The sequence below is a fragment of the Pistacia vera genome, unplaced genomic scaffold, assembly GCF_008641045.1.
Source record: "Pistacia vera cultivar Batoury unplaced genomic scaffold, PisVer_v2 Contig211, whole genome shotgun sequence".
Classification (NCBI taxonomy): Eukaryota; Viridiplantae; Streptophyta; class Magnoliopsida; order Sapindales; family Anacardiaceae; genus Pistacia; species Pistacia vera.
In genome coordinates, this window is record NW_022196015.1 from 582,205 (window position 1) to 593,603 (window position 11,399).

At 28.6% G+C, this 11,399-nt stretch overlaps 1 protein-coding gene across 1 annotated transcript; it reads left to right on the top strand.

Annotated features, from left to right (window-relative positions):
- Nucleotides 1-431: 431 nt before the first annotated feature.
- On the top strand, nucleotides 432-1,082 carry LOC116129379 (uncharacterized mitochondrial protein AtMg00810-like). The gene has a single exon (XM_031415127.1). The coding sequence runs from the start codon at nucleotides 432-434 to the stop codon at nucleotides 1,080-1,082; it is 651 nt and encodes a 216-aa protein (XP_031270987.1).
- The last annotated feature ends 10,317 nt before the right edge of the window (nucleotides 1,083-11,399 follow it).

The window sequence follows — 11,399 nt, forward strand, 5'->3', positions numbered from 1 at the left end:
TAAATGGGTGTTTAAAACAAAACTTAATTCAGATGGATCATTACAAAAATATAAAGCCCGATTGGTGGCTAAGGGATTTCAACAGACCCCTAGTCTAGATTACTTTGATACATTCTCTCCGGGGGTAAAGGCAGCAACTATATGCATAATGTTCTCTCTTGCAGTTCATAGCAATTGGGAAATTCATCAACTTGATGTGAACAATGTGTTTCTCAATGGGGAGCTCACGGAGCAAGTATTCATGATGCTGCCAAAAAGTTTTTCTTCTCTCAATTAGCCTCAACAGGTTTGAACTCAAGAAGACATTATATGGTCTCAAACAAGCCCTTAGGGCCAAGTTTGATAAACTGAAAAATGCACTTTTGACTTGCGGTTTTTACAATAGCACTTCGGATACTAGTTTGTTCTATTATAAAAATGCATCTACAGTAATGTATTTTTTGGTGTATGTAGATGATATTTTGGTTACAGGGAATGACAATGACCTCATTACAAAGGTAGTTCAAGACCTTAACAGCCAGTTTGCTCTGAAGATCATGGGTCTCATGCATTACTTCCTCGGCTTTGAAGTTAAGAGGAATGGTTCTAGTCTTCTTCTAACTCAAACCAAATTTGCTCAAGAACTTCTTGAAAAAGCTAGAATGGAGGATTGTAATCCTTGCCTTACCCCTATGGCAGTTGGTACGAAACTTAACAAGGATGATAGGGAGTTATTTGAGCAGCCTACTTTGTATAGAAGTATTATAGGAGGGTTGCAGTATCTAACCTTATCCAGACCTGACCTAGCCTTCACAATCAACAAGCTAAGTCAGCTTTTGCAAAGTCCAACCTTAGCTCATTGGACAGCATGCAAACATGTACTACAGTATGTGAAAGGAACACTTCATCATGGATTGATTTTTAAACGAAACTCACACTTTCGTCTTGAAGCATATGCTGACACAAATTGGGCAAGTGATATCAACGATAGAAGATCTACGAGTGGATATGCTATATTTCTTGGTGACAATCTAGTTCAATGTAGTTCCAAGAAGCAGAAAGTTGTCTCTCTATCCTCCACTGAATATAGAGCATTAAGTTAGGCAGCCACTGAAGTAGTTTGGGTTCAGCGCTTGTTTAAAGAGTTGGGGATTGAAATTAAGCATACTCCCGTAGTTTGGTATGACAATATGAGTGCAGGGGTACTATCCTCTAACCCTGTATTCCATGCTCAAACTAAACATATAAAGACAAATGTCCACTATGTGAGAGAGCTTGTTGCGGGAAAGAGTCTAACTGTTCAGTATGTAGCTTCAAAATATTAGAAAACTGACATTTTGACCAAATCACTCTCTAGTCATAGATTCAGCTTACTACGAGAAAAGTTGAATGTTGTGTCTGAATTACCTGAATGAATATAGCTGCTGAAACCACCTGACTTGCATTGTAATATAGCTGCTGGAATGCTATTGTGCATTGTAGTATAGCTGCTGGATGTAGCTATGGTTAAAATGCAGTAGGCAAGATACAAGCCACTTGACTTGCGTTGTAATATAGTTGTTGGAATGCTGTTGTGCGTTGTAGTATAGCTGCTGGATGTAGCTATGGTTAAAATGCAGTAGGCAAGATACAAGCCACTTGACTTGCGTTGTAATATAGTTGTTGGAATGCTGTTGTGCGTTGTAGTATGCTGCTGGAATGCAGCTATGGTTAAAATGCAGTAGATAAGATACAATACAACAACTAATGTGACAAAATTGCAGCAGTTAAGGGAAGATATTGAGATATTGAGATACAAAAGAAGAAGGTAGTTCAATTTATGGGAAGATATTGAGATACAGAAGAAGAAGGTAGTCCAATTTACAAGAAGATATTGAGATATAGGGTTAGTTTTGTAAAAGCACTAAGCTGAAGTATTAAAACAACAATGTTTTGGTTTATTCAAAAATGTATAAATGTGTTATACTAACTGATTTTGTTAGTTAATGAAAATCCAAATTTCTTCACACACTCTCTTCACTGATTCTTCTTCTCTTTAGCTTAACTTAATTTCTTTTTTGTAGCTAGAAATTGTTCAGGGAAAAATTGTCATTTCAAATGCTTAAAGGAGGGATATTTATTCCTTGAAACCTTAGGGGGGAACTTGTATTAATCTCTAAAAATATTGGAAGTATGAACAAAATAACAAGCATTAAAAGTTTCGTTTTACTATATTTATAATTAATTCTTAATGTATGTTTCTCTTACTAAAAAAAAAAATCTTAATATATTTAGATGTAAAATATTAAATAATATTTTTTTTATTATGAGAAAGTCCCTATTAAAACTTTTGTCTAATATCTCGATTTTCATTGCGACGACACTCTATGCTAAGCATGTAACTTTAAAATGTTAAATATTCCTCCTCACAATTCAAAAATTTCTTATAATTAAAAGATTTTTATCTGTAAGCAAAGTAAATACTTTATAACGTATAATTGAGCATTTTTCTGCTCCCATAAAATGGAAAATCTTTATCAAAAATTGCTTCAAAGTGATTGTGCATAAAATCCAATCAACACATTAACTGTAGAAATTTTCTGCACACATTGAAGAGGGAATTAAGAAAATCTCCTTTAAGAATACCATTTTTTTTTTCTTTCAATCTTTCGAAATTAGTAAAGTGAAAATATGGATTTTACCATTTTGTTGGTATTACTATTGTTCGACTTATTCTTTTCAGACCACCTAAAATTTTCCTTGCCAATTTCCCTATTATTATAATATAGGGCTATTGTTTGTTTCAAACCCCCATGGATTTAGGAAATATCTATCATGTTATTACCTCTGTTAATTTTGACTGTTTGAGTTAATTGTCAAAGGGAGGTAAGTGCTAATTTTTTTCAAATATAAGGGAGGTTACTATTTTTTATGAATTTGGATATAAAATTTAAATATTTTTTTATTAAGTATGAACAGGCCCAAATTATATTTCACCTAATACCTCAAACTTTCATTTAAACAACTTTACATGTCTTGTATGCAACTTTAAAATGTCAAATATTCCTCCTCAAAATTTAATATTTCTAAAAATTGACAGATTTTTATCTTTATATAAACACTTTATATCATACACTTTAACTTCATTTTACCTTGAAAGAAAATTGTTGTAATAACACTCTCTCAAACATAGATTATAACCAATAAAACAGACATCCACAAAAGATCAAGAACACCACACTTTTACCATGGTTCACCTTTCCAAGATTGGGAAGGCTACGTCCACGTTGAGCTTCGGAAACAAACGAAGCTCACTGCACTAATTTGTTAATCAGTTTATAGATTACAGATACAAGATCGAAAGATCCAAGAAAACCGGAAATCACCGTATCTGATAACTATCAGCCTAGGAAACTAACACTCAGAATCCCAGCCCACCGAGAGACAAAAAACCCTCAATCAGAATGACAAACCCAATCACTCAACCAGTTACACAGAATCAAGATTTCAGAACAAAGGATAAACCCTAGTAGAGCAAACCTAACACAGTATCAATCAAATAGAATGCGCCAGACTGAAGAGAAAAAATTGCTTATATATCGTTGACCAGGATGGACTGAACTCAGCCGTTGGATCTCTTGAAAACTGATGGTCCAGATTCATTCTTGAAACGATAGCGTATTGGTTTAAGTAACACGGCACCGTTTCAGTCTTCACACTTACAAAAATTTTAGTCAAAAATTGCTTCGAAAGTAATTGTGCATAGATTCCCGCTAATACGTATCACGTAGAATTTTTTTACTACATCAAAGGAGAATAAGAGAGTCTTCTTCATTGACATCCTCTTCTTTTCTCAACATACTATTGCTCCTTTATACTTTCTAGACCACCTAAAAAAATTTATTTTTCAGTTTCCATTGTTATAATATACTTTTCAAGGTTTAGTTCCTTCTAAAAAAATGTTGGGTTCACAATATATAAAAGCTTCTAGGAGCTTGAAATATCTTTACTTTTTTCTTTTTAAAATTTGTACCAACTTTTCTAATGATAGAAGATTGCTAAAATACAAAATTTCAATCAAATTTCTTGCTCTATATGTAACTAAGCACAAAATTTTGCTTTTAGCAATTTTCTAATGTGTGAAAACTTGATCAGATATAAGAAAATTAGGCCGTATGAGGATAAGGACTATATATCAGTTTCAGCCCCTAAAAATTCAATATTCTTTGGCTACCCTCATTCGTTAAATTTGATACTTTAACCCCTAAAAATGTAACTTTTTAAATTCATTCTCAAACACCTCTCACTCGTCGAACACTATGCCTTAGTCCCCCCCAAAATCAATTTTCTAGCTCTATCCCCATATATACATCTAAACACGCATTAAGAAAGATTAAATAATGTAGTTACCATAAGTCTTAATAAATCTAAAGAAATTAAGAGCCAAAGGTAGTGTTTGATCAAAAAAGAAACCTCTCCACCAAACAAAGAGAGAATAATAGTGTAAATTATGGTTTGAAAAGAAGGTGTGTTTCGTTTGCTATTAAAGTTTCATGCGCATAAGGGTAGGTTTCCAGGAGACAAGAGGGCTTAAATTATATGGAATTCATAACCACCGAGATTGAAACTGCTATTGTTTTGTGCTTTTTATTCATTTGCAGACAGTTTTTGACTCTTGCGACACCTTCAGCCTTTCATAAATTGTAAAAGCAAAACTTATTTATTACAGTGTTTGATCCCTCAAAGTTTGAATTCCCCTTTAGCTTGTCGTGAAAAGTTGGGTCGGCCACTATAAAAGTAGGTAAGTCTACGATTGAGATACTAATAATAAAAATGTTCTTTGTTAAAATATGAATAGATTTTGGTTTATTGACTTTCCTTGTAAATGAGATTTCAGGCAAATAAATTTGATATTCCCATCTTTGTATCCCAAGATGTGTCAGTTGATTTAACAAGTTAATTCATTTATCCCATTATCCTAATATTATGAAAACGTTGCCAGATAATTGTTACACAGTTTGAGATACAAATTTGGGATCCCAAATTTATATAAGTATAATTATTGTTCATAAAAACGAATTTGACGGTAGAAATGCATTAGAAAAAATAAAAAAATTCATTATTGAAATTTTATGGTTTAGGTGTCTTGATACCAAGATTAGGTATCCGTCACTCTTGAGAATTTTCGTGTGTGTATATATATGAGTTTTTTAGAAACAAACTAATTAACAAACATTTGAATGAGAACTACATTTAAATTACCATTATTGTTTTAGGGACAAGGGGGACGAGGTTTCCTTTTCTCTTACAAAAAGAACTGAGTACTTGATGAGGTTAGGGCATGAATTATTGAATTAATAATTCAAAGGGAAACATGATGGGTAGTTTCTCTTTGTGTTTCACGTGCAAAGGTTCAAGTTTCAACATAAATTCACCCATGCAATTAAACTGAAGCCAAGACTATAAACTTTATATATAAATATGGTTGCTGACCCGTAATCTGCCGAACAATGACTTGAGTTGAGCAACCAAAAGGACTTAAATTATTTCAATGCTTCATTAGCTGCCATTTTATTTTATTTTTTCTGTTTTTCACATTGCAAGTAAAAGAATTTGAAATCCTAATCCTTAGCTTTCACAATGGTTAGTTGAGCTGCATTTTCATGCCTTCTAATCCATCATATCTTATATATAATTTAGTCAAACTGTAAACATTTCCGGATTTCTAGGTCTACCCAGCTTGCACCATCATATGTTTTATTAAAGTCTTTGAATTTAATTTCAATAATTTAACACTCCCTAGAACTCTTCTTTGTGGACAAACCGATAAAGAACGTGATGCAGATAGACTTGCTTTAGATTTTAACTCAAATGGGATCGCTAGATTATAGTTATTGACGTTCAATATTTGATATTTTTCTTTGTATTCTTTTATCTCGCGCTCTACATCAGAATGCTATAAAGTTAACAAACTCAAGAATAATGAATGCATGGTACACTAAGCTTATGATTTTGAACGAATCGGTCAATTGATCATCGACAAGAGAGATAATTAAGCTTTGTTGCCTTTTGTTGATTTGATGATCAGAAAATAATATTAATGGTCGAAGAAATTGGTCAATGTAAACCGAAGTTTTTGACAAATCAGAACGAGAAAATTTATCAAAATGAAATGAAAGAAATTTACTCCTAAATGAGGGACCTCTGATAGATTTATTTGTAGAGGAAATGGATGAGTTTTTTTAATTAATTTTATCTAATTGTTAATTGATTCAGTCATTATCCAACTCATCTTTCTAGCATGAGATCAGATGGATTATGCACCCAAATTTCCGAAAACACAATTGCGACAACAAATCTATAGTGCCTTAAACTTTTCATCATCTCTAGCTTTTAATCTATAGTGCTTTAGATGTCTGGAGTTGTTTAGATGTTGGTTGATCATCTTATCAAACCATTAAAGAACATTAAACTTTTTCAGATTCCACAATCGTTCAATTTAAGCATAAAAAAGTAGTTATCATTAGGGCATGCGATCTTTTTAAGAACTTAATTAATGTAGTTCTTGAAGAAATTAATTATGAAAAGACTTGTTTGTGGTGAATTAAAAACAAAAGGAAAGATTAATTAACTAAAAGCAACTATGTGATTGAAGTTTTGATTTTTAATTCTTAACTTTAGGCATCTCTAAAGTTTTGTTGGGTAAAGATAGTGCTTTAATTTTATATTATATGAAATTTGTGGTGAAAGAGCATGTGCTCAATGCTGAAATTAGCTTATAGCTATAGCTAGATAGATAGCTTTAGTTTGGTAAGTTTATTTGTTACTCTAAAATCTTATAGTACTTATAAAATTAATAATAGAAAAATAATTTAATTTAATTGTGATTGGCACTGAAAAGAGTGGAAAAATAATAATAAAAAAAAAAAGTTTACAATAATAGAACTTGTATAATTTAATTGTGACACAAAGTTACAGTTATTATGTCACAATTAAATTATATATTCTATTAACTTTTTGAGGAATCAATGAATCATTAACATTTTTCTATGACTTATAGTTCTTGTTCTATTATTTATTTTTATTTTTTTTATTAATTTACTTATATAGTTCAAGGAATTTTCTTGTATCAAAATCTTTATTTTCTTGCAGTTTACTTGATGACATTTGACTTTAACGGAGAATCTATAACGCCAAAGGAGAGAATTAATCAACATTGAAAATGTAACTATTTTGAAACCCAATTGAATTCTCATTTTAAGCCAAACAATGCATTAGACACTCCGTGATACGCAAGAGAAAGACTTTATCCACCTTGGGATTTTGGTTTAGTAGTATAGATCATGTGTTTTAAAAATATTTGAATTTCGCCCTTAAATTTAACAAACGTTTACATAATTACTTAATTTAGAGGATTTTAATTGTTTGCATATCAGAATGCCCCTCATTTTAATATTATCACAATTTAAAAAACTCAAATTCTACCTTTTGACTGTCTATTTCTTATTAACATTTGTTATAATGGGGAGTATAATCCAATACTCTAAACTAAAGTACTTGATCTAATGAACTTAATCCTCAAGGGTATAAACAATTATTGGGGTGATACGCATTATTTATGTTAATTTATTAAAAATTCACGAAAATATAGCTTGCTCTCCTCATGATGATGCAAGATTTGGCAATAGAAAATAATTTTCTGGGTCGTACATTAGGGTCTTAGAAGTCATATTTTGCAGCGGATTTATGAACAATCTGAAATATGTTGCAAAGAAATTAATTTTAATATATAAAGACAAATAGGGTTCATGTGATTCTTGCCCTAGTAGCATATTCATAAATCTTGATTAAAATTAAAAGCTTAATTTCTCTCCACATCGTTCCTAAAAAGAGCCAATGACAAAGACCATTAAGTTAATTTCCCTCTAATATATTTATAATCAAAGACAAGATTTTATGTTTTACCCTGTCTCCTAATTAATAGACTTTAGGGGTTAATAATAGCCACTAAATATTGCTTAAATTTAATTAATCAAATCAAAACATGCAGTAATGCAATTATACCTGAAAACTGTCTCATAATTAATTAATCAAAAAGCATTATGGCTAGGTAACCTTTCCACCATGAATTATATTATCAGGGATAACTTTGTGACTTGTCACTCTGTAATTTGTATGACTTCAACACAAACTTTTAGAATAAAGAAAATTATATAATTAATTTGTGATATTGTGTGAACAGAAACAGTAGAACCCATGTGCAAATACGAGTTAGAATCAGAAAAAACTTCATTTATTATTTTATTATAACACAAACAAACCCTTACATCTCTTGCTTTTGAATCACACTAAAATCAAAAGGTCACATTCAAATGATACAATTTCGATAAATAGTAGTACGACTTCTTATAAATTGGACCCACGAAGATCAACATCAAAGCTTTAATTATAGATTTAATCCAACATTATTGTTATAATTTACTATGGTTTTTTTGTTTTGGTCGGAAGTTATCTAGAACAAGATTTATTTATAATTTAATGGTTGCATAATTAATATAATTGTTTGACTTCAATACGTAGCCGCTACATAAACAGTGCATCGTCAAATAGCCGCGCTCTCTGCTTTGAGAAAATCTCAACAGTTTCCACGGGAAAATTCTCCACCATGGTCAAGTCAAACAAATAATTAATATCTATAAAGTAATAATTTGAATGGAATTAGTGTGATTAATTAATGTAATTAAGAGGCAACAACATAGTCATATCCAGAACTTGGTAGCAAAATTAATGGATTTTTTCGGAACCCTAACTATTTACACAGACCAAATCACCAAATCATCAAGAATGATAGTGAACCCAAACAATGATAGAAGATTTTGTTAAACAGTAAATTAACTTGAAAATTCCATTTCTAGTGCTTTATTGATAAATTTATAATTTTTTTAATGTGCTATCATATTTTAAAACTGTTGTATGTTAATTTTTTTTTTTTTTTTTAAATTGATTTCATCGAATATATCTTTCTCCCTACATATATATACATATATGTATAGCTTCTTGAAAATAAAAAATATATTGGCAATAAAAAAGATAAATGGCTCAAATCCTTTTTAGAATACACAAACTCAAATTAGCATTCAAATAGTGAGAGATTACATCTTAAATGGATCAAGAAACTGAACTGAAAAGTAGGAACCAACATACCATGACTTCATGATTCGTATGACTATATCTCCACCACGGGAGCGTTTCTAAAGAAATGCACATCATTAACCACTAACCCAAATTAACAGAGTTCCTAAGTAATGGGTCAACAACTACGGCATAAAAACAATAAAATAAAATAAACACTAAAAATAATAACATGCTCAATGGAAAGTGGAAACTGAATAGAAAAATAAACTTTTACATAGCTAAATTAAACTTCCATTTTTGCTAAACCGATTAAGTCTCATCATCATATGCCTATATATGGATAGAATAGAATAGCATAGTAAATGGTATTTTAAGAATTAAAAAATAATAATTAAGAAACTTAATGCTTATATCAAATAAATGATTAAGAGAAGGAAAAATGATTTTCGAAATTTGTTTGGACAAAGAAGAACCGAAGAGAAATTAGGGAAGAGGAGTTTATGTTTTTATAATTATCTTCGAAAATATTTAAACACAATATTCACATTTTGTGCAAATCAAATATATTTAAAGTTGGTGGTGATTGTTTTGTTAGCTCCGTCCAAGATAATACTATCATAATAAACAAATTATTCAACCCATATAATAAAATAAAATAAAAACATTGTTGATTAGCTTCTTACTCACCAATTTCACATAATGATTAAGTTTAATATACATTTTAAAACACGATTTCTTTTACAACTTTTATTGATTGATTTTGTAATAGCTAGCAGATTTAATTGAGTAATGAATTGTCATTTTCATGAACATATATATTTCTCTTTATATAAATATATAAGTGAAGAGTAATTAAGAGAGTGAAATTTATATATAAAGGTGGCTAAAGTTGACCTAATTCACGTGTTTCATTCATGTTACAAATTTTTGGTCGGTTATAAATTGTCTTTATATTATCTGAAAACGAGTAATATTCCTCTTACCCCACAGTTGACGGACTAGGAAGTTCTTCATTCATGGGACACTTAAGAGATTTCAATTCCAATTCCAAAATAATATTAGGTAAAAATAAATTCACTCGGATTCATTGAACAATATATATCTTTTGTTATTTCCATTATAAAAACAATCACTGCAAATGAGGAAAATAAGGTTAAATTGATGAGACATGATTTCTTGTGGTCAGTCTTTTGGAAGTTTGGTCATGAATTGAAATTGTTGAATTAATTTGTAATGAAATAGTTAAACAACATGAGATTAGCAATTTATTAAAGTGACAATTAATGGTGAAACATTTTGTAGATTTGAGATGAGTACATTGAACAAGAACTGTGTTATTAATTCAACGTGTCAGTGTCATTAGAAATGAGGAAAATAAGGGGAAAAAAGTGCAATGCTTTCACAAGATCTCTAGATTTTTCTTCGCCTATTTTGATTGCACGAAATAAGACAATTTTGTTAAACAAAAAAAAAAATAATAAAAAAATTAAATTAAATTAATAAAAAAAAATAAAATAATATTTAAAAAAAAATAAAAAAAAAATAAAAAAAAAAATAAAAAAAATAAAAAAAAAAAAAATAATAAAAAAGTAAAAAAAATAAACAAAAGTAACAAAAAATAATTATAATAAAAAAATATGAACAATTTAAGAAATAAAAATAAAAAAAAAAAAAAAAATAATAAAAAATATAAAAAAAAATAATCAAATAAAAAAGAAAAAAAAAAAAAAAAAAAAAAAAAAAAGAAAAAAAAAAAAAAAACAAAAAAAAAAAAAAAGAAAAAAAAAAAAATAAAAAAAAAATAAAAAAGAAAAAAAAAAGAAAAAAAAAAAAAAAAAAAAAAGGAAAAAAAAAAAATAAAACAAAAAAAAAAAGAAAAAAAACAGCAAAAAATAAAATAAAAAAAGATAAAAGCAAACAAAAAAAAAAAAAAAAGGAAGAAAAAAAAAAAATTTAATAAAATAATAAAAAAAATTAAAAATAAAAAAGATAAAAAAAAATAAAAAAAAAAAAAAAAAAAAAAAAATAAAAAAAAAAAAAATAAAAAAAAAATAATAAAAAAAAAAAAAAAAAAAAAAAATATATAAAATAACAAACAAAAAATTAATAAAAAAAAAAATAAAAAATAAAAAAAAAACAAAAAATAATAAAAAAAAAAAAAAAAAAAAAAAAAAAAAAAATAAAAAAAAATTCAAAAAAAGAATAATAAAAAAAAAGAAAAATAAAAAAGGAAAATAGAAAAAAAAAAAAGAAAGATTATAAAAAAAATTAAAAAGAAAAATAAATGAAAAAATGAAAAAAATAAA